The sequence below is a fragment of the Coregonus clupeaformis genome, unplaced genomic scaffold (genome assembly GCF_020615455.1).
Source record: "Coregonus clupeaformis isolate EN_2021a unplaced genomic scaffold, ASM2061545v1 scaf3041, whole genome shotgun sequence".
Classification (NCBI taxonomy): domain Eukaryota; kingdom Metazoa; phylum Chordata; class Actinopteri; order Salmoniformes; family Salmonidae; genus Coregonus; species Coregonus clupeaformis.
The window spans coordinates 1-23270 of record NW_025536495.1 but is presented as its reverse complement, the minus strand read 5'-3'; the positions used below and the strand labels follow the sequence as shown (position 1 = coordinate 23270).

Genomic DNA, 23270 nt, shown 5'->3' with positions numbered 1-23270 from the left:
GACATTGATTGTGTATGTGTGCCATTCAGAGGGTGAATAGGCAAGACAAAAATATTTAAGTGCCTTTGAAAGGGGTATGGTAGTAGGTGCCAGGCGCACCGGGTTGTGTCAAGAACTGCAACGCTGCTGGGTTTTTCACACTCAACAGTTTCCCTTGTGTATCAAGAATGGTCCACCACCCAAAGGACATCCAGCCAACTTGATAAAACTGTGGGAAGCATTGCAGTCAATATGGAATGCTTTTGACACCTTGTAGAGTCCATGCCCCCACCCCCAACTCAATATTAGGAAGGTGTTCTTAATGTTTGGTATACTCAGTGTATACTATAAAATATATTTAATTTGTCATTCACTCTGTGCTCCCATAAAGCATTACTTTTTATTTTGAAAGTTATGTTTCAAAACTAGGCTCTAAAACAACCTTTCTCTCCTGTAGCGTCATTCCTGCGGGACTGTCCACCAGGCCAGGAAAGGCAAGCATGCCTACCTGGACAAAGCACTGGCAGCCTTTGATAAAAGGGAGCTATTTACACAGTTTAAAGGCTGTGAACCAATCACCCAAAAGGAGAAATGTGCCATGCGCTTCTCTTCAAAAGAGCTAATCCAACCACCACACACACATAGAAAGCCTCTGCTCACTCTGTGCTCCACTGTCGGCACACATTCACTTCCAGATGCAAATGGGTGGATTTGAAATACAGCCTCTGTGGGTTCTGCTTGACTACTTTAATGTTGTATCTATGCTGGGGATTATTCTCTCTACAGCAGAAAGACCTGTGCTTGAATGGCAGAGCCCTCAAAAGTAGCTCCTGCTGCTTTCAATGGCCTCCCAAACGAGATTAGAGCCATGGTTGCCCTCAGTCCCAATCCCCTGCATTTTGATTGTGCGTAACCAGCCTGTGTGCCACTGCCGGTCTGTATTGACACCAAGAGGATTAACTGCATTTTTAGAGATTTTAGAAATTGAGAGGTCAAAACAGAATAAGGGAAACGTTATCACAAAATCAGCAAAAAATAAAACCCATTTCTGATTATGTTTATTGAACACAAAACAATGGAATTTCTGTACAGTAGTTTCTTCTCATGATGCTTGGCAATCATCCGTAAATCATCCTAAGAACAGCTCAATGAAAAGAATAAACAGCAGACAAGCTTGAACCCCTGATTGCCACTGACTACTAATGAATGTTGGACTATTTTTATGTTAATGACATTTGTGGGGAAAAACAAGGCACTTTGAAGATCTTTCATATCAAATTTGCCTGTTAGGATACTGAAAGAAATAGAAAAGTATGCTTTTACAGTACATAGAAAAAACTAATAGCTACACAACCCTGTGTACCACTAATAAATAATGAATTATGCCCAACGGAATAAATAAGACAGATGAACACTCCCTTTGAATTTCCCATCTACTTTTTAATGAGTGGATTTTCAAATGACTCAGACTGTCAGTGAGTTTGATATGGAAAATGCAGACAAAGTAATTTATGTAACTAAGCATAACAGAAACGACAGGTAGCCTAAGATGGGAGGTCAGTGGAGCCGCAATAGGGATAGTTTGAACAACAGGAATCAGGTGCTTTACTGTGAAATCATTGCTAGGTCAATTATTTGCTCTCCTGATTCCACAGCATGTTGGTTTACCCTCTGAATGCATTCAAGCTGATGCTATTGACAATCTTATCTGACAAACCTATCTTCAGCATCTGTCTACTGGCCGTTCTAAAACTACATAACAGTAGGTGTGTGAGAGACTATTCAGTCAGTCCAGGGCTGGTGTGAGTCACACAGTGGACATATGAATACCAACAGGTCATGTGTCTAGCAGCCCTGCCACCCCCCAGGGTACACCTCTGACGGGGGTCCTCTCCTTTGGCACGCGGTGCCCGTGGGGCTGGGCACTCTGCTGATGGTACCTAGGAGCTCTTCTTAGGCCTGCTACAGAGAGGTGGTCGTGGGGAGCGGCTCCCAGGCCTAGAGCCAGAGGGGGTGCGGGGGGGTTTGTGGGCCTCTGCCTTCCCTGGACCGGCCGCTGGTTTGGGAGCTGGCCCCACTGGGGATGAGGTTGGGCGGGTCTCGCTCTTGTCCTGTGGGCTGAGACGATTTGCACTCGACTGCCTGGAGAGTATGCCACCTGTATGGGACTGCAAAGATAAGATACTCATATTCATCTCACACAAGGCCAACACAACAGGTTCACCTCTACAGAACAACATCTAACGGGCTCTGTCACTAGTTCGGCCCACCTCATAGGTAAATCTGGCACCATCTAGTGGTGACTGAATATCAAGAGCACCAATCTGATGGCCAAAAAGCATTAAACGCCCACACTAGTAGAAATCCATTTTTTCGAGCTGAAAACAATTGCCAGAGCTTACTCATGATGTTGCACAACGATTTAAGTAAATAATTCATTGTTTTAGTCAAAGTATGATATATTTGGGCTTGAAGTGACAAACCCAAACTGCCCACTTCATGCAATTCGTGCCAATGACGTATCTTTTCCTATGAAATGACATGCACATTCTTTTTAGCGTACGTTTCGTTTCAGGGCTGGGTTTTATTTTAATGGTACCACCCACCCGTAAGGCATTGTTTATTAATCATAAACACCTGCAAAGTTCACGAGTTGCGATTGAGCTGAGAAATATAATAGATCATGGTTGGATACAGCAAAGATGGTGGATAAATGAAGATAGTTCACTCAGGTCGGTTACCATTGGGGGGGGGGGAATGGAATGGTTAGTTCCGGTCTACTTAACAGGGCGGGTCTCCAATAGACACCAATACAATAGCAACTGGGTCTGGTCTACGTAGTTCATTGACTTTCATTGAACCAGAAAAACAATAGATGGCAAAGTCAAAGTAACTTGTTTATCCTATCCATCTGTGGCGAAGTTTTCCCTACATCAGGGATGGTCAACTGGCGGCCCGCAGTTTGAAGGCCCTCGGAGTAGTAGAATACACAAGGTACCATTTGGAAATGTGGTTGTGCATCAGCAGTTTCTCTTGTTATGGCAGTCAGTAACCACGTTTCCATCCACAGTTTTTATGCGAGTTAAGTCATATCGTATACAGTGGGGAGAACAAGTATTTGATACACTGCCGATTTTGCAGGTTTTCCTACTTACAAAGCATGTAGAGGTCTGTAATTTTTATCATAGGTACACTTCAACTGTGAGAGACGGAATCTAAAACAAAAATCCAGAAAATCACATTGTATGATTTTTAAGTAATTATTTTGCATTTTATTGCATGACATTTGATACATCAGAAAAGCAGAACTTAATATTTGGTACAGAAACCTTTGTTTGCAATTACAGAGATCATACGTTTCCTGTAGGTCTTGACCAGGTTTGCACACACTGCAGCAGGGATTTTGGCCCACTCCTCCATACAGACCTTCTCCAGATCCTTCAGGTTTCGGGGCTGTCGCTGAGCAATACGGACTTTCAGCTCCCTCCAAAGATTTTCTATTGGGTTCAGGTCTGGAGACTGGCTAGACCACTCCAGGACCTTGACATGCTTCTTACGGAGCCACTCCTTAGTTGCCCTGGCTGTGTATTTCGGGTCGTTGTCATGCTGGAAGACCCAGCCACGACCCATCTTCAATGCTCTTACTGAGGGAAGGAGGTTGTTGGCCAAGATCTCGCGATACATGGCCCCATCCATCCTCCCCTCAATATGGTGCAGTCGTCCTGTCCCCTTTGCAGAAAAGCATCCCCAAAGAATGATGTTTCCACCTCCATGATTCACGGTTGGGATGGTGTTCTTGGGGTTGTACTCATCCTTCTTCTTCCTCCAAACACGGCGAGTGGAGTTTAGACCAAAAAGCTATATTTTTGTCTCATCAGACCACATGACCTTCTCCCATTCCTCCTCTGGATCATCCAGATGGTCATTGGCAAACTTCAGACAGGCCTGGACATGCGCTGGCTTGAGCAGGGGGACCTTGCGTGCGCTGCAGGATTTTAATCCATGATGCATGACGGCGTAGTGTGTTACTAATGGTTTTCTTTGAGACTGTGGTCCCAGCTCTCTTCAGGTCATTGACCAGGTTCTGCCGTGTAGTTCTGGGCTGATCCCTCACCTTCCTCATGATCATTGATGCCCCACGAGGTGAGATCTTGCATGGAGCCCCAGACCGAGGGTGATTGACCGTCATCTTGAACTTCTTCCATTTTCTAATAATTGCGCCAACAGTTGTTGCCTTCTCACCAAGCTGCTTGCCTATTGTCCTGTAGCCCATCCCAGCCTTGTGCAGGTCTACAATTTTATCCCTGATGTCCTTACACAGCTCTCTGGTCTTGGCCATTGTGGAGAGGTTTGAGTCTGTTTGATTGAGTGTGTGGACAGGTGTCTTTTATACAGGTAACGAGTTCAAACAGGTGCAGTTAATACAGGTAATGAGTGGAGAACAGGAGGGCTTCTTAAAGAAAAACTAAATTCTTACTGGTTGGTAGGTGATCAAATACTTATGTCATGCAATAAAATGCAAATGAATTACTTAAAAATCATACAATGTGATTTTCTGGATTTTTTTAGATTCCGTCTCTCACAGTTGAAGTGTACCTATGATAAAAATTACAGACCTCTACATGCTTTGTAAGTAGGAAAACCTGCAAAATCGGCAGTGTATCAAATACTTGTTCTCCCCACTGTATATATATATTTTTTTTTAATCAAGACAGCTGTGATAGAAACAGGAAGTTTCTGTGTAATTTTATAAATGCCGACAGATCATTTGTTTGTTCAACATGGTGGGATCTATTTGTGTTTGTAAAATTGATTTTGCGACAAATGCGTTGGAAATATATAACTATCATATCGAAGGAATTTGGAGTCACGCGATGATATGGTGAGTGGTCCTCCCACTATGTCTCGGGAAACCATGAAGTTTATTAGGCTACAGATGAAATAAATGATGATGAACTTTACAGGCTTTACAGGTTGGTGAAAGTGCACGGTGATGAACTTGATGCTGCTTTCCAATACATATCGAGGGTCTCATTCTGGTGACATGATGATCAATGCTTGATTGCCATTTGACAAATATTATCGCTCTTATCCATAATAATCTCATCATGTAGACTAGACACTATTATGTTTATAGTATACTAGATAGTATTTTAGTTGTCTCTTGGTGTCTTTCATACACACACACACACACAACCAGTCAAAGGATTGGACACACCTACTCATTCAAGGGTTTTTCTTTATTTTTTACTATTTTCTACATTGTAGAATAATAGTGAAGACATCAAAACTATGAAAGAACACATATGGAATCATGTAGTAACCAAAAAAGTGTTAAACAAATCAAAATATATTTTAGATTTTAGATTCTTCAAATAGCCACCCTTTGCCTTGATGACTGCTTTGCATACTCTTGGCATTCTCTCAACCAGCTTCATGAAGAATGCTTTTCCAACAGTCTTGAAGGAGTTACCACATATGCTAAGCACTTGTTGGCTGCTTTTCCTTCACTCTGCGGTCCGACTCATCCCAAACCATCTCAATTGGGTTGAGGTCGGGTGATTGTGGAGGCCAGGTCATCTGATGCAGCACTCCATCACTCTCCTTCTTGGTCAAATAGCCCTTACACTGCCTGGAGGTGTGTTTTGGGTCATTGCCCTGTTGAAAAACAAATGATAGTCCCACTAAGCGCAAACCAGATAGGATGGCGTTTTGCTGCAAAATGCTGTGGTAGCCATGTTGGTTAAGTGTAACTTGAATTCTAAATAAATCACAGAGAGTGTCACCAGCAAAGCACCCCCACACCATCACACCACCTCCTCCATGCTCCACGGTGGGAACCACACATGCAGAGATCATCCGTTCACCTACTCTGCGTCTCATAAAGACGCGGCGGTTGGAACAAAAAATCTCAAATTTGGACTCATCAGACCAAAGGACAGATTTCCACCGGTCTAATGACCATTGCTCGTGTTTCTTGGTACAAGAAAGTCTCTTCTTCTTATTGGTGTCCTTTAGCAGTGGTTTCTTTGCAGCAATTCGACCATGAATGCCTGATTCACACAGTCTCCTCTGAACAGTTGATGTTGAGATCAATCTGTTACTTGAACTCTGTGAAGCATTTATTTGGGCTGCATCTGAGGTGCAGTTAACTCTAATGAACTTATCCTCTGCAGCAGAGGTAACTCTGGGTCTTCCTTTCCTGTGGCGACTGCTTTTGAAGAAACTTTCAAAGTTCAAGAAATGTTCCGGTTTGATTGACCTTCATGTCTTAAAGTAATGATGGACTGTCATTTCTCTTTGCTTATTTGAGCAGTTCTTGCCATAATATGGACTTGGTCTTTTACCAAATAGGGCTATCTTCTGTATACCACCCCTACCTTGTCACAACACAACTGATTGGCTCAAATGCATTAAGAAGGAAATAAATTCCACAAATTCACTTTTAACAAGGCACACCTGTTAATTGAAATGCATTCCAGGTGACTATCTCATGAAGATGGTTGAGAGAATGCCAAGTGTGTGCAAAGCTGTCATCAAGGCAAAGGTGGCTACTTTGAAGAATCTGAAAAAATATATATATTTTGATTTGTTTAACACTTTTTTGGATACTACATGATTCCATATGTGTTAGTTCATAGTTTTGATGTCTTCACTATTATTCTATAATGTAGAACATAGTAAAATAAAGAAAAACCCTTGAATTTCTAGGTGTGTCCAATCTTTTGACTATATGCACTATGTCATCACGCACTGATCTTTATCCGAAACAAGTCCATTTGGTGGAAACCTACCACCGGTGGTAAAATGTGCATATTTTCTTTATGCGAATTCTAGAATATTCACATGAAAATCTGTCTCCAATTGGATGGAAACCTAGCTAGTGATAGTCAGTCAATTAGCCCATGTCACCAAAACAAAATGTGATTGCTAAGCCACTGCTCCAAAACAGACTACAGTTTGCAACTGCACATGGGGACAAATATTGTACTTTTTGGAGAAATGTCCACTGGTCTGATGAAACAAAAATAGAACTGTTTGGCCATAATGACCATCGTTATGTTTGGAGGAAAAAGGGGGTTGCTTGCAAGCCGAAAAACACCATCCCAACCGTGAAGCACAGGGGTGGCAGCATCATGCTGTGGGGGTGCTTTGCTGCAGGAGGGACTGGTGCACTTCCCAAAATAGATGGCATCATGAGGAAGAAAAATTCTGTGGATATATTGAAGCAACATCTCAAGACATCAGTCAGGAAGTTAAAGCTTGGTCGCAAATGGATCTTACAAATGGACAATGACCCCAAGCATACTTCCAAAGTTGTGGCAAAATGGCTTAAGGACAACAAAGTCAAGGTATTGGAGTGGCCATCACAAAGCCCTGACCTCAATCCTATAGAATATGTGTGGGCAGAACTGAAAAAGCGTGTGCGAGCAAGGAGGCCTACAAACCTGACTCAGTTACACCAGCTCTGTCAGGAAGAATGGCCAAAATTCACCCAACTTATTGTGGGAAGCTTGTGGAAGGCTACCCAAAACGTTTGACCCAAGTTAAACAATTTAAAGGCAATGTTACCAAATACTAATTGAGTGTATGTAAACTTCCGACCCACTGGGAATGTGAAAGCTGAAATAAATCATTCTCTCTACTAGTATTCTGACATTTCACATTCTTAAAATAAAGTGGTGATCCTAACTGACCTAAGACAGGGAATTTTTACTAGGATTAAATGTCAGGAATGGTGAAAAACTGAGTTTAAATGTATTTGGCTAAGGTGTATGTAAACTTCCGACTTCAACTGTAAATGACAATTTCCGCTATAGAACAGGAATTACGTCGAAATTACCCACTAAAAACAAAGCATTTTCTTTAACAAATCAACACATTTTGAATCAGATCTTATAAATTCCAGGCTGTTTTGTGAAGGCAAATAGAGATTTAGCTTGCCTTAATGTAAAATACATGAATCAATGGCCCGTGTGACACATTCTAAGCATTTTTGCACTATGGAAAGTTGTAATGATTTTTTTGCATCAATATATAAAAATACAAATCTAAACTAATGTCAAAAAACAAATATCTAATGGTTGCCTAATTCCTAGTGTTGTGAGAACAGGACTTTGGAGACAGACTCCTAAACGACTGACCTGTGAAGTGGGGGGACTGAGTGAGTTGCAGACCTTCACAGCAGAGCCGTTGGTTTTCAGTCCATTGGACGATGAGGCAGCAACCTTCTTCTTCTTCTGTCTCTATAGTGGGATTACAGAGATATACGGGGGGGGCATGAGAGACGTGTACTTGGATTGAATAACCCTATTAATGTAGAGAGCTTGAACCGCTGGGTGATAACTCCCTGCTTTAAGTATAGGTACGCAACAGAGAGCTAGTTTTTAGTCAAGAACAAGATCATTACCACATAAGCTAATTGAGGTGGAAGTGGAAGGGAAACGGAAGCTCGTATACCAGTGTGTAACTCAAACAGCTCACTTGCCAAGAAGGCAATTTTAAACCGGTGCTTGAGTATTGGTGGGCTTCATGAAAGAGGTTATTTTGAACCTAACAGCTATGAAGTGGCAGGTCATGATGAGTCTAATGGCGTGACTGAGTTGTGTGTACAGTATGTGTGGTAACTGTGTCTACTACAGTACCTGTTTGGTGGGGGTGGTGGGTTTGCTGCTGCTACTGTCTGTGTCGCCCTCAAAGCTGAGCTCAGAGATGTTCCTGCAGTTACTGCGTGCTGAGGCCACCCTGGGCTCCGGCCTTACCTGGTCCTCCAGCCTGGCCCCATCCTCAATCCCTGCCCTGTTCTCAGGCCTAGCCCTAGGTTCCAATGTTACTCTAAGCTCTGGTCCTGCCCTGTCCTCCAGCGTTGCCCTGGGCTCCAGAGTCAGGCTGTCCTGGGAGCAGCTGAGAGAGAGCTCGTTCAGCACGTCACCGACCAACTCGCTCTCCTCCTCACTCTCCGCCTCCTCCGGGTCATCCCGGAACAGACGCATCATCTCCAGCACGTTTTTGGGCGTAGCCGGAGTGTTGGTGTCACCCTGTAAGACACAGAACCACTACCTAATGTTAGACCCCCTCTAAAGGGTTAATATCATCACACTGCAATCAGCCCCATAAACCAGGCTGTGAGATAACAATTCCCAATCCCATCATGCAGCAGTACCAGAGAGTCCTTCCTGTACTCATTGTTAATGTGAAATGTAGCTGGGTGGATCAGCTCCTTACCGTGATCCAGGGGTTATCCAGCAGCTCATTGGCTGTGATGCGATGGGCGGGATCAACTTTCAGGAGGCAACTCAACACTTTTTTAGCTGGTGAGATAAAAATGGGACAGTCAGTACCCTATGTTAAGTCATGCAATAATAACCCATCAGCTCAACCTGGATGTGGTCATGTACCATGTGTCCTTAAAGTTCCATATCACCAGACATGTTACAAATAGAAGTCAGAGAGGTTGAAAAGCAGTACTACTGTATGTCACCTGCATCACTGATAGTGTCCCAGACGGGTCCGTCAAAGTTGAGCTCTCCCTTCTTGATCATCTCAAAGAGTCTTTCCTCAGAGCTGGCGATGAATGGAGGTTCCCCACACAGCCTACAGGGAGACAGTCCTGTCAGTCACACAGGCCTCTAAAACTATACTACTACTTGATCTGTCACTGGGCTAACTGTCCATACAGTATAGGAAAAGCTGCTACAGTGAGAGATAGACAGACAGACAGACAGACAGACAGACAGACAGACAGACAGACAGACAGACAGACAGACAGACAGACAGACAGACAGACAGACAGACAGACAGACAGACAGACAGACAGACAGACAGACAGACAGACAGACACAGTGATAAAGGAGGGATGGGTGGGTGCGTTGCTTACAGCATGTACATGATGACCCCAATACTCCACACATCACACTGCTGACTGTACTCATGAGCATTGATCACCTCAGGAGCTGAAACAGAGAGGAGGCAGGACACACCAGTCACTAGCACGGACTGGTTTTAATAGGACTACTCTACTCTAACATGATGTGGTCTTTGTGTGTAGGAACTGAATGTGTCAGTCTTACCCATGTAGATAGGAGTCCCACAGGTGGCTTTCAGCATGTTCTCACTACCAACACCCCCTTTCTTCACTGACAACCCAAAGTCTGTCACCTGGGAGGAGAGAGACAGACAGCAGACACTGATACACACGTAGGCGTACAGCATGTATCCATCTCATATCAAATCCTTTCTTCTTGGCGTTATTTATCAGACAAAACAAGGTTTACTTGAAGAGCTTGAGTCCACACATTGGGCCTCTCTATGTTAGATGAATAACAAATATGAGCTGTACATGCTGTATGGTCTCATGTAGAAAATAATGGTAGGCAGGAGAAATACAACAGGAGAAAATATCCAGGAGAGATGACCTCCTCCTGACAGATAAAAGCCTTTTATAGTTGCCAGAACAACGCTGTCTTTCAGCAGTGTGTGTGTGTGTGTGTGTGTGTGTGTGTGTGGAGAGATTTATGCTGCCGCCCTGCCTTATTTGAGCCCGCACTCCAGGTATCTGCTTCAGCTGGCGCTCTGTCAATGCACACAACATGCTGGGCCCAGGCAGTAATTTGTCTTAAAAGATGCTCTTGATTCACCCTTTTGTACGGCGTGATATAAAGGGGAAACCAAAGGGGGTCTGTCATAATGAGTTAGCGTTTAAAACCATTTAGGGGGAGAGTGGGAGAAAAAAACACATCAGGAGCCTGTCCTTAAGTCCCTGCAGAGACTGGCTGGATAAGAAACAGCAGTGAAAGTTTTTCAGTTTGTGTCACAGTCTCACCTTGATATTGATCATGTCATTATCAATACCATGGTGATAACTCTTCACTAGAATGTTCTCCAGTTTCAGGTCTCGGTGCACTATGTCTGAAATAGGAAAAAGAAACACCACCTTTACTATGAGAAGAACCAACCATAATGGCTTTCAATAGGTCTTTAGCAGAGAGGACAAGTATGATGGTTAAAAGCAGTTAAAGGCAAAATCTACAATGAGTAATTGCCCCCACGATGAAATCGGGGAAGGGACTGTGGATCTGTCTCAGTCCGTCTGTCCGTACGATATCTCAGACCACTGGACGATTTTGACGAAACTTGGGTGAATGATGTGTCTTACCATATAGATCCGGCATTTACAAAATGACACTGATTGGCCCAAGGCGGGAGCTATAGTAATTCACTGACATTTGTGAGTCACACCAGAGAGGAAGAGGCGAAGCAAGAGGGATAAGTGGGCCTGTCTTCTCCAGCAGGTGGCGTAAAAATAAATAAAAAAGTCTCAAAGTGATGAGTTTTTGTATGGAGGTCAATGAGAGTGTCAAATTTAGTGACAAGAAATTGAATGTTTTTTTTTGCTATGTGTGGCTTATTTGATTCTAATAGAAGTTTTGTAATGCTTAGGTTTTTTACAAGTGTACTGATATAAGTAGGACCCATGACATCCCTGCATCATTTGTGGGGGACGACATGTTTAGTGTTGCCTTGTTTTCAACAGGTGACATCTCCACAACCTTAATCAATCATGGATGTCATCGAGTATTCCCCTGGGAATGAGTTTGATTCACTGAGAAAGAGAGGGGTTCTGCCACAGCTGAAGTCCCAGAGATTGTGACAAAAACAGCTACTTTATCCTCAGGGTAACTATGAGCGCCTTGCTAAATTCAAGCAATCCCTATGACAAATCTCTAGATATCAGCCTCCTTTTAAAAATGGTCAGCCACAAAGTATCAGTGGTCATTATAGGAGATGTGCAGAATGGAGCGGAGGATTCTGAGACGTTTGAGAGAGTTCTGAAGGTTAGATTAGATGCTGCTGCCAGATTGACTTGATGGGATGGAAAATAAAGTGTCTCTGCACACATATTAGTTCTTGAGAAGTTCTCTCCCCTGGAGTCTTAAAGTTCAAAGTGATTTTGGGAGAGGGGTGGAGCATGCTGACCTCTAATATATAGTTTACTCTGCTCTAATGTTAATGTAGATGGAGGTCAGGAAGATATGGACTGGAAATAAAATATACTCTGGGGTGTACAACAGTGGATGAACCTCTGTATTTATATAGTAACAACGGCATGGTGAAGAACTAATAGTACAATGAACAAATGGTTCACAAAATTCATAGTAACATTTCATGGGACCAAATTAATCGTTCTATGCTAAATAAATGTATCATATCAATGTCTTTACTAAACAATTTGTCATATTTACTGTTCAAGAAGTAATGAATGTCCATGCTGCTTATATATGGTTAAAGGTCAATTCCTCCACTTTTTTACCTCATATTAATTATCTCCAGCACCAAACCAGTGTCTACATATCTGAAAACAGCGTGTTTATATATTTTTCTACAAAACGTAGTAATGCGCCGTTTTCACATATGTAGACACTGGGATTGTGCTGGAGACAATTAAAATGTGGTTGAAAAGTGGTGGAATTGCCCTTTAAGGCCACTACCTGTGACAGTCACTGCTAACCTTTAGCACCACATCCCCGCTGGTATCATTAGTCGCCATAGAAGTGCGCCACGACAGCGCAGAGCGACTCTTAGTGTGAAAACACACCTATTAATCTGTATTCCTCCCCAGCTCGTTGTAAACGAGTCATTAGCCCCATGTAATGGTGCCTCATTGCCAAGCAACGTCCTAAATTACCTCTAACTAGAGATTTCACCATCAGGAGGGGGAAAAAAACAGAGCATCTTCAAATAAACCCCTCAGACTCAATTAAAAGGGCTACCATTTTTGCCTGGCAGTTGTTCATTATTATCTCATTATTAGAATAAGCCAGGTTCTATAATGACTGGGAGCCATAATGTGGTATCATCTCCCTGATTATCACACGTCAATGAGGCCAAAGCAATTTGACTCGTTTGAGTACGATGTGACCGTGATATCACCAATTTGCACATTGTCTCCGCACACAATTTACTCATACAACACATTGTCTGTACTGTTTGCATTAATGTTTGAATGATTTAATCAGTGCACCTAGATTAGTTTGTTATGTTTCATAAAAGGTCAAAAGAAGGCATAGTCTGATATTCTGCCTCTTACCCTTCCTTCATTATTGCTTGAAATAAAGTTTCACTGTGTAAAATGTTCAAATGTAGATCCTTGTAACGATGTGAAACCTATAACTTTAGACAGTCATTTCACCCTTCTTATGCAGGTAGACGATGGCCTCAGCCAGGCTGCTGATGATGTGCCTGGTCTCCTCCTCTGTGAAGCGTGTGTTCTTCTGAAGGAGCTCCTTTAGCTCCCCTCCCTCACACAGCTCAGTAACCAGATACATCCTCTGGACACAAAGCACAGCACACAGACTGATAATAGCCCCCACAAAATAGATCTGACCGGCCTCTCTCTCATTCATGGTGCTTCCACAATCATCTGCACGCACACTACTGAGATACTGACACGATTACTTCTAAAGAAAGCATCCCTTACCTTTTGTGTTTCAAAGACTTCCTCTAGATGTATTATGTGTGCATGGTTCACACGTTTCAGGATGCTCACTTCCCGTTCCAACAGTTTGACACCTGAACTTCCAGCCTGCATTTAGGGAAGAAGCTGAGTGAGTGCACTGAGGTGTGAGGCTGTTCTAGTAGCCATTAGACTGCCTTTAGAGTGTCTCTTTTCACCACTGCAGTCAACAAGCTGCCCATGGGAAACACTAATGCACTCACCTTCTCTTTGTTCACCTTCTTAATAGCCCATTTCTTCCTTGTCTCGTTGTGGGTGGCTTCACAGACGACCCCAAAGCTACCTTGACCTAATTTCCTCCCAAATGAGTATATTTGCTATGGGGATAACAGAGGAACCATTAATAGAAAGGCAACTCACATCTGCTCTGTCAACTCAGTAAAACCATTCACAAGCAAATTTACCCTCAGCTTATGGGCTTGTTTGAGTATACGAGCTCGGGTTTATTTCCCTGCTTCTATTGCAACATTATCTCAAGACCTGAATCCTAAAGTGGATCTTAATTTTCAAGCACTCAAAAAAGGAAAGTTTGCCGGTCTCTGGAGTTGCAGAATATAGTATTTCTAATCAAGTTACAAATGATTAAGTTGCTGCCGCAGTTCATTCAATCTCAGGTCTAATTAACTTGATCATTATCTCTGTGCATGCGAGGCTGAGCACTGCCTGCTGCAGATTTGGCAAAGAGAGCAGCCGATGCCCCGAGAGAGGGGGCGAAATCAGGAGCAATCTGGTGCAGATGGAGGCACTATAGAGGTCAGGGAGGGGTAGAGGGTGTTACTAGTAACCCATGGCGGTGGGGGGGAGCTGGGGATAAACCTGGATGTGGTCTCTACCTACCTGGAGGTCAGCCTCATCCTCCATGCGGGTGTGGGGCACCTTCCTCTCTGCACTACTCACACGGGGAGTGTTCCACTGGGAGGCCATTTTCATGCCAGCTCCAACAAACATCTGCTGGTGGCATCTACAGATGAGGAGCTTTATAACTGGGTGAACCACACACACACACACACACACACACACACACACACACACCACACACACACACACACCACACACACACACACACACACACAGGGAAGGCAGACTGAAATTACCCCTTCTGGGTGCATCCAGTCATACAGTCTAATCACACTACAGCAAACAATCACACAACAATGTACATTTTTATAGGATTATTTCAGCAGAGAAATAGGATTTGCTCATGTGATGTCTAACTGTTGTTTCACATCATTATTATGACTATGACTGTCATGGAATTTTGGATGACGGTTATTGGTCAGCCAAATGACCGTGGTCACCCGTATAACCGTTCCAATAGTGTTCTCCTCTGCTCCTGACTGCATGTGCTGCTGCTGCAGGGAGGGGGGCATTGCCTAGGCAACCAAAGACTTGTTTGAGCAACAAAGTTCCATCACATTGTTAAGAATCCATGTTACCGCAGAAACCGACTCAACCGAATGAATGCCCGGCCGTCCCGTCTTCAGCCAGCTGTTCGTTCCACACACCAAAAAGGATCAAATAAATGTAAACAGTTTTGACGGTTATTTTATTTGAATGACGGTCTTCATCCATAACTGTCGGTTATACAGTAATTGTGCCAGGGATGGGCAACTCCTGTCCTCCGGGGCCTGAGTATGACGTGACGTCTGCTGGTTCTCTTTTGTCTAGCACTTAATTGCACACCAGAGCACACAGATACACCTGGGCAGTTTAACTCAGATGACCTTAGGAGCCAGTCAGTTGGAGGGCGCCTCAGTAGGAGGCCTGACACTGTCACTGTGGCGACAGCTCTGCTACTGAAGGTAACTCAGATTCTTTCTGCCCCACTGTTTAGACCAGAGCAAGCTGCCTCAACACAGAACCCCAAAATGCTAAAGAGCACCTGGCAGCTTATTTTTTATTAAGAGGATTAAAGTTGGGAAATGCTTAGGTGAGATCCTTGACATTGAGAAAAGTAAAGGGTTCATTCAGTTTCCCCATTATAGTACGCAATAAGATGCCTATTCAGACGTTTCATTTCAAATTGTATCATTCTAATAAATGATAGAAGTGAGTTACTGTGGTGTACAATAATATACCTACTCTTTTTATCCATCCCAGGTAAAAGTAATAGTATTATGACAGACATTATGAATCCCCTAATCATCAGTCATACTATGATACAATTATAAAAATGTATTATTCATAAATTAACTTTTTATAATGATAACAATTATCTTCTTTGTTAAATCACAGAACACATAACCATAGATGTATTTCCCCCTGTCAAAGTGTAAATTAGTGTTTAAGATAAATTACTTTGAAATGGAGACACCACTTGGCCTACCATTCTGTCTCGTCACCATTGGTTTCTGACCAAACCGGTGTCTGAAGACGGGTTCATATTATTAACACTAAGCACAATTTACTGAGCTTGAAAAACGCTCTCCAAAGCCAAATTAAATGTAAAGCAATTATCAAGTGATGACTTGGAGCGCTGGAGTGGATCCGCCACACGGACACCAATTAATTATTAACAGGGAAGCGGTGTCTTTAACCTCTTCACTCTGACGCATTATCTTATCCCTGACAGGGTTCTCATAACAGGCCTGTCTCTCCCATTACCACCCGTCTATTTGCTAATCAAAACCATTGTGACAGCCTCTGGAAATCCCAATCATCTCAATCACAGCTCATTTGTGGGAGAGGGAGGCATGTGATGAGTGTATCACAGCGAGGGACCGGCGTCTTGCTCTGCAGGTGCCTTAGGGAGGGTGCGCCTGCCCACCAGCCTGCCCAGTGGGGAGGAAATGGGATATCAGGGTCAGGTCAGGGAGACGTCTGACCTTAAAATGGGTCACTACAGATCCACAGGTCTTGGATTGCTTTAAGCCAGGGGTGCCTTACAGTAATATCATATTCTTGTTTTAGCCAATCTCCCAATCATGTTTGCGTGAGCTGCTAATTGTCTCATGAGAACGATATTACTTTAATGGATTCTAAAATAAACCTTTCAGACTGATTTAACACAATGTACCGTACAGACTGGATAAATTGAGAACATGCATTAGATCCATCAGTAAGAGCTGCCATAACAGCTCCATAAAAGATAGGCCTACATATAATTGAATTTGATTCTAAACATTTCCAAAATATCAAATTACTGAGCTTGCTGTGGAATTGAGAACCTGAACAAACCATATACATGTATTCCTCAGTACTAAAGCCTCTAACTAATGGGGTAGTCAAGCCTGTGAGTATTGCTTTCAACCATAGGGCTTGACGGACATTAATTAAAATGTGAATTAGCATGACAAATGGTATAGGCAGAAGAGGCATGACTGCACTCAAAACTAATCAACAGCTCACTGAAACACTATTGGCACTTATGAAGCCCCAAATTACATATTTAGAGGCAAAGAAATCTGGGTTAGACGAACTACATCTTTGCGTTAACAGCTGCCTTCCTGCACTGAATCAGCGGCAGCAAAAGTGCCATGTATTGCATAGGCCTAGCATGTATGTAAATGACAACAAGGAAATGCAGACTGTACTTACCAACCTGGAGCAGCCTCAAAGTGTTCCATGTTTACTGCTTCTCACAGCCCATCAGACCTGAACACAAAAAAAGAGGCTTATACTGTTATAATACACATTTAATCATCACTGATTTCTTTGTACTCCTGAGTGGCGCAGTGGTCTAAGGCACTGCATCGCAGTGCTAACTGTGCCACTAGAGATCCTGGTTCGAATCCAGGCTCTGTCGCAGCCGGCCGCGACCGGGAGACTCATGGGCGGCGCACAATTGGCCCAGCGTCGTCCAGGGTAGGGGAGGGAATGGCCGGCAGGGATGTAGCTCAATTGATAGAGCATGGCGTTTGCAACGCCAGGGTTGTGGGTTTGATTCCCACGGGGGGCCAGTATAAAAAAATATATATAATGTATTCACTAACTGTAAGTCGCTCTGGATAAGAGCGTCTGCTAAATGACTAAAATGTAATGTAAATGTAAATAAGTTTCATGTTTCTAAGATTATTCCCCACGTGCACAGGATACAACAGGTGTAAAACAGTACATTGAAATTCTTACCTTGAGAGCTCTTTCCCAACAATGCAGTGATAATAATAATATTTTAGATAATAAAATAAAATGTAAAAATGTAAATCACACAAGAACTACGATGTGAGTTAAAGAAACACGACAATGCAAGTATATACAGGTTAGAGCCAGTACCTTATTCAATGTGCAGGTGTACTGGACTGGTTGAAGTGGGTTTATACATAACAAGTGACTGGTAGTAGGAATATATAAATACTTATGGTAATATACACACTACCGGTCAAAAGTTTTAGAACACCTACTCATTCAAGGGTTTTTCTTTATTTTTACTATTTTCTACTTTGTAGAATAATAGTGAAGACATCAAAACTATGAAATAACACATATGGAATCATATAGTAACCAAAAAAAGTGTTAAACAAATTAAAATATATGTTATATTTGAGATTCTTCAAATAGCCACCCTTTGCCTTGATGACATTCTCACAACCAGCTTCACCTGGAATGCATTTCCAACAGTCTTGAAGGAGTTCCCACATATGCTGAGCACTTGTTGGCTGCTTTTCCTCCACTCTGTGGTCCGACTCATCCCAAACCATCTCAATTGGGTTCAGGTCGGGGGATTGTGGAGGCCAGGTCATCTGATGCAGCACTCCATCACTCTCCTTCTTGGTAAAATAGCCCTTACACCGCCTGGATGTGTGTTGGGTCATTGTCCTGTTGAAAAACAAATGATAGTCCCACTAAGCCAAAACCAGATGGGATGGCGTATCGCTGCAGAATGCTGTGGTAGCCATGCTGGTTAAGTGTGCCTTGAATTCTAAATAAATCCCAGACAGTGTCACCAGCAAAGCACCCCCACACCATCACACCTCCTCCGTCATTGTAAATAAGAATTTGTTCTTAACTGACTTGACTAGTTAAATAAAGGTAAAATAAAAATAAATAAAATGAAGGCCTGATTCACACAGTCTCCTCTGAACAGTTGATGTTGAGATGTGTCTGTTACGTGAACTCTGAGAAGCATTTATTTGGGCTGCAATTTCTGAGGCTGGTAACTCTAATGAACTTATCCTCTGCAGCAGAGGTAACTCTGGGTCTTCCATTCCTGTGGCGGTCCTCATGAGAGCCAGTTTCATCATTGCGCTTGATGGTTTTTGCGACTGCACTTGAAGAAACTTTCAAAGTTCTTGACATTTTCCGGATTGACTGACCTTTATGTCTTAAAAGTAATTATGTTTCTCTTTGCTTATTTGAGCTGTTCTTGCCATAATATGGACTTGGTCTTTTACCAAATAGGGCTATCTTCTGTATACCACCCCTACCTTGTCACAACACAACTGATTGGCTCAAATAAATTCCACAAATTAACAAGGCACACCTGTTAATTGAAATGCATTCCTGGTGACTACCTCATGAAGCTGGTTGAGAGAATGCCAAGAGTGTGCAAAGCTGTCATCAAGGCAAAGGGTGGCTATTTGAAGAATCTCAAATATAACATATTTTGATTTGTTTAACACATTTTTGTGGTTACTACATGATTCCATATGTGCTATTTCATAGTTTAGTTCACTATTATTCTACAATGTAGAACATTGTACAAATAAAGAAAAACCCTTGAATGAGTAGGTGTTCTAAAACTTTTGACCGGTAGTGTAGATGTAAACAGGAGTAATAAAGATGCAATACCAAAGAGCACATATTATAAGTTAGCCTATTAGAAATGGGGTTTTGAATTGGGGAAACAAACTTACATCATTTCCGATGTGATTGATATCCTGCTTTGTGTGTACCTTTTTACTAGTGTACTAGCCTAACAGACTGTGAATACAGGTTGGCCTCCACAACCTTCTAAAACAGCATCGTCATAGGCTTGGTTCACACACAGAGATACAGTAGAATACATTAACACGTTGGCTATCCTACCAGACAGGAACCATATGCTTCCTCATGCTTGCCAGATCTCAGTAGAAAGTAATTATGGCAGATAGAATGTCATCAATCGATCCCTCTGCTTTTACAATCCTCTCAAACATAACTGTCAGAACCCCATTATAGTATATTTACTGATTGTTTGTGGATGCAGTGTTTCAGCTTGGAATGCAAATGAAATGTGACATTGGAATGATGCCTGGACACACAAAGATAATTCCGGACCAGATAGAGTTCTCCTCTCTCTCCACCCCATCCATCTCTTTCTTCTGTTTTCGACATGCACCGCCATCTCACTTTCATGGTCTGTGTGGCAACAGAAAGGTGTAGGCCTAAATAAAATCTATAGTTTTGATTCTTCCACAATTATTACACTGTAATAAACAAGACATTGGTCCCAAAAAATATGGCAGGTTTGTAGTTAGGCTACTAATCATTTTCATTCAGATTAAAGGGGAGCAGTGCCTGAACTGTCTGCCCATTTGCTATATAATCATTAGCCTAAATGTTTTCTTCTATAGGTGTAAATATGTTAAATAATGATGTTTGTTGACGGTGAAAGTACAACTTAAAAAGTAGGCAGACTATGAACAGGTGCTGCTTTGTAGCCACCACAGCAAATTAAAACCTTGGGTAAACACACAACACACACACACAAAATGTGTGTATGCAATTAAAATGTAGACAGCAATCTTCCTTCCTTCAGCAAATATATTTCATTCTCCTCATCTGCAACTTAATTATTTATTGACAGCTGGCTTTGATGACAAATGATAAACTTCACAGTACTAATGAAGCATGGAATTACATTACCTGATGAGGGAAGGCTTTGCATGTCTAGAATGACAATACTGAGGCAGTCTAGTTCACAAAATTATGGGATGAATAACATTATTTAGACAGATTTAACTGATTGATGAGCAAATCAAATTTTCTTTGTCAATGCCATGAGACTGTCAAACTATGTGCTTTTTAGGTTAATCAAAAAATAGTATTGACTAGGCCACAAGCTCTCCTTGGTTACAATTGACTTCCTCTAAAAATGTATGCCTTTGTGCAGTACTGTATCAGTGCTGAGTGTCGAGTGTGTTTATTGTTGAGAACTGTGACTGGAGGAGCAATCAGTCTGAACTGAAATAACCATGGCCCTGTCTTTGCCAAGCTGAACATTCAGACATCCAATATCTGCTTAAAATCGTATCCATCATACTGAATTACCTGACAGCTTCAATTGATGGGCACTTGAAAGAAACTGAAGGTGCCTTTAGTTCCTCCCCTCTGCAGCCATAAGTATGTAGCACCCTGTAAACAAGCCACTTACTGGGCCCTCCAATAATTCCTTTTGTATCTCAGATCATGTCTGATACAGTGCCTTCAGAAAGTATTCATACCTCTTGACTTATTCCACATTTTGTTGTGTTACAGCCTGAATTCAAAATTGATTCAATAGATTTTTTTTTCTTCACCCATCCACACACAATCCCCCATAATGACAAAGTGAAAACATGTTTTTAGACATTTTAGCTAATGTATTGAAAATGAAATATCTTATTTACCTAAGTACTGGGGCTCCCGAGTGGCGCAGTGGTCTAAGGCACTGCATCTCAGTGCTTGAGGCGTCACTACAGACCCCCTGGTTTGATTCCAGGCTGTATCACAACCGGCCGTGATTGGGAGTCCCATAGGGCGGCGCACAATTGGCCCAGCGTCGTCCGGGTTTGGCAGGTGTAGGCCGTCATTGTAAATAAGAATTTGTTCTTAACTGACTAGTTAAATTAAGATAAAATAAATAAATAAATAAAATATATACACCCGAGTCAATTCATGTTAGAATCACCTTTGGCAGCTATTACAGCTGTGAGTCTTTCTGGGTAAGTCCAAGAGACTTGGATTTTACTATATTTGCCCATTTTTCTTTTCAAAATTCTTCAAGCTCTGTCAAATTGGTTGTTGATCATTGCTAGACAGCCATTTTCAAGTCTTGCCATAGATTTTCAAGCAGATTTAAGTCAAAACTGTAACTCGGCCACTGTCTTCTTGGTAAGCAACTCCAGTATAGATTTGTCCTTTTGTTTTAGGTTATTGTCCTGCTGAAAGGTGAATTCACCACCCAGTGTCTGGTGGAAAGGGGAACTGAACCAGGTTTTCCTCTAGGATTTTGCCTGTGCTTGGCTGCATTCCGATTACAAGCATACCCATAACATGATGCAGTCACCCCTATGCTTGAAAATATGGAGAGTGGTACTCAGTAATGTGTTGTTAGATTTGCCCCAAACTTAACACTTTATATTCAGGACAAATAGTTAATTGCTTTGCCACATTTTAACAGTATTACTTCAGTGCCTTGTTGCAAACAGGATGCATGTAATGGAATTTCCTTCTTTTCACTCTGTCAATTACGTTGGTATTGTGGAGTAACTACAATGTTGTTGATCCATCCTAATTGTTCTCCTATCACAGCCATTAAACTCTGTAACCAGTGTGAATTACATCATGACATTCGGGGGTCTCCAAAAAAAGAATATGGGCCTAATAATAAAGACGTCATTTAAACTGTAAAAATGAATTATCTTTTAAATGTGGCATGAACACAACCAGTCATGATATTTTAATCTGATTGTCAAACAAATCACTTTAAAAAGTTGGCAACCTGTGCATGTTTGTCCACTCCAAAATAATTCCAGCATTCAAACTGCATGTATCCTCGCACCATTTGGTGAATAGAAATAGACATCTGTTGCCTAATGACATTCAGCCATTGCCATTGATTAGGCCTACATTCATTGATGCTTCTTGCTGACAAATTGACCTTTTTTGTAGACTGAAAGGTCGGGACACATTGAAATGGGGCTGAAACTCTCCCGGGAAAAAGGAGATGGTCACACTAACTAAACACACACACACACAGTGAACTTACTAGAATAGGCTACAATGTATATTACCATGAAATTCAAAGAGGCCTACCAGTGATGTAGTGGTAAAAAAAGATGTGGGTAAACTCTGATTGCCGGTCGAGGTATAAAAAATAAAAATGACGGTCCCTATACAATGCATTTTACTTGTGTTTACCATCCACTAGGCCTATACCACTGCCAGTAGTCTATCCTCTCAGCCGAGGCAATTTTACACACATGAATATATGCAGAACAGGTAGCCTACATTCAATATAATACATGAGTTGAATTAAAACATGTTTTACACCCTAGTTCATCAGTTAATGCTTGGAGTCTTCACAGATTGTGTGACATCACCAACAATGACGAGACAGCCTACAGGGAGGAGGTGAGGACTCTGGGAGTGTGGTGCCAGGAAAATAACCTCTCACTCAACATCAACAAAACAAAGGAGATGATCGTGGACTTCAGGAAACAGCAGAGGGTGCACCCCCTATCCACATCGACGGGACCGCAGTGGAGAAGGTGGAAAGCTTCAAGTTCCTTGGCGTACACATCACTGACAAACTGAAATGGTCCACCTATGCAGACAGTGTGGTGAAGAAGGCGCAAAAGAGCCACTTCAACCTCAGGAGGCTGAAGAAATTTGGCTTGGCACCTAAAACCCTCACAAACTTTTACAGATGCACAATTGAGAGTATCCTGTCGGGCTGTATCACTGCCTGGTACGGCAACTGCACCGCCCGCAACTGCAGGGCTCTCCAGAGGGTGGTGCGGTCTGCCCAACACATTACCGGGGGCAAACTACCTGCCCTCCAGGACACCTACAGCACCCGTTGTCACAGGAAGGCCAAAAATATCATCAAGGACATCAACCACGCGAGCCACTGCATGTTCACCCCGCTAACATCCAG

At 42.4% G+C, this 23270-nt stretch overlaps 1 protein-coding gene across 4 annotated transcripts; it reads right to left on the bottom strand.

The window, feature by feature from the left end:
• Positions 1-1020: 1020 nt before the first annotated feature.
• stk33 (serine/threonine kinase 33) lies at positions 1021-17088 on the bottom strand. 4 transcript variants are annotated; one of them, XM_045220026.1, is made up of 13 exons: positions 17030-17088; positions 14330-14475; positions 13696-13809; positions 13457-13561; positions 13169-13307; positions 10802-10887; positions 10050-10137; positions 9857-9932; positions 9461-9573; positions 9205-9290; positions 8625-9017; positions 8124-8225; positions 1021-2137 (listed from the first exon to the last, which is right to left on the bottom strand). In XM_045220026.1, exons 2-13 carry the CDS (start codon positions 14438-14440, stop codon positions 1817-1819), a joined length of 1734 nt encoding a protein of 577 aa, XP_045075961.1. In that variant the 5' UTR covers positions 14441-14475; positions 17030-17088; the 3' UTR covers positions 1021-1816. The 4 variants fall into 4 exon arrangements, with proteins under 4 accessions (XP_045075961.1, XP_045075960.1, XP_045075963.1 ...); XM_045220025.1 differs by having other exon boundaries at positions 17034-17088; XM_045220028.1 differs by having other exon boundaries at positions 8742-9017; positions 17034-17088.
• Positions 17089-23270: the final 6182 nt, after the last annotated feature.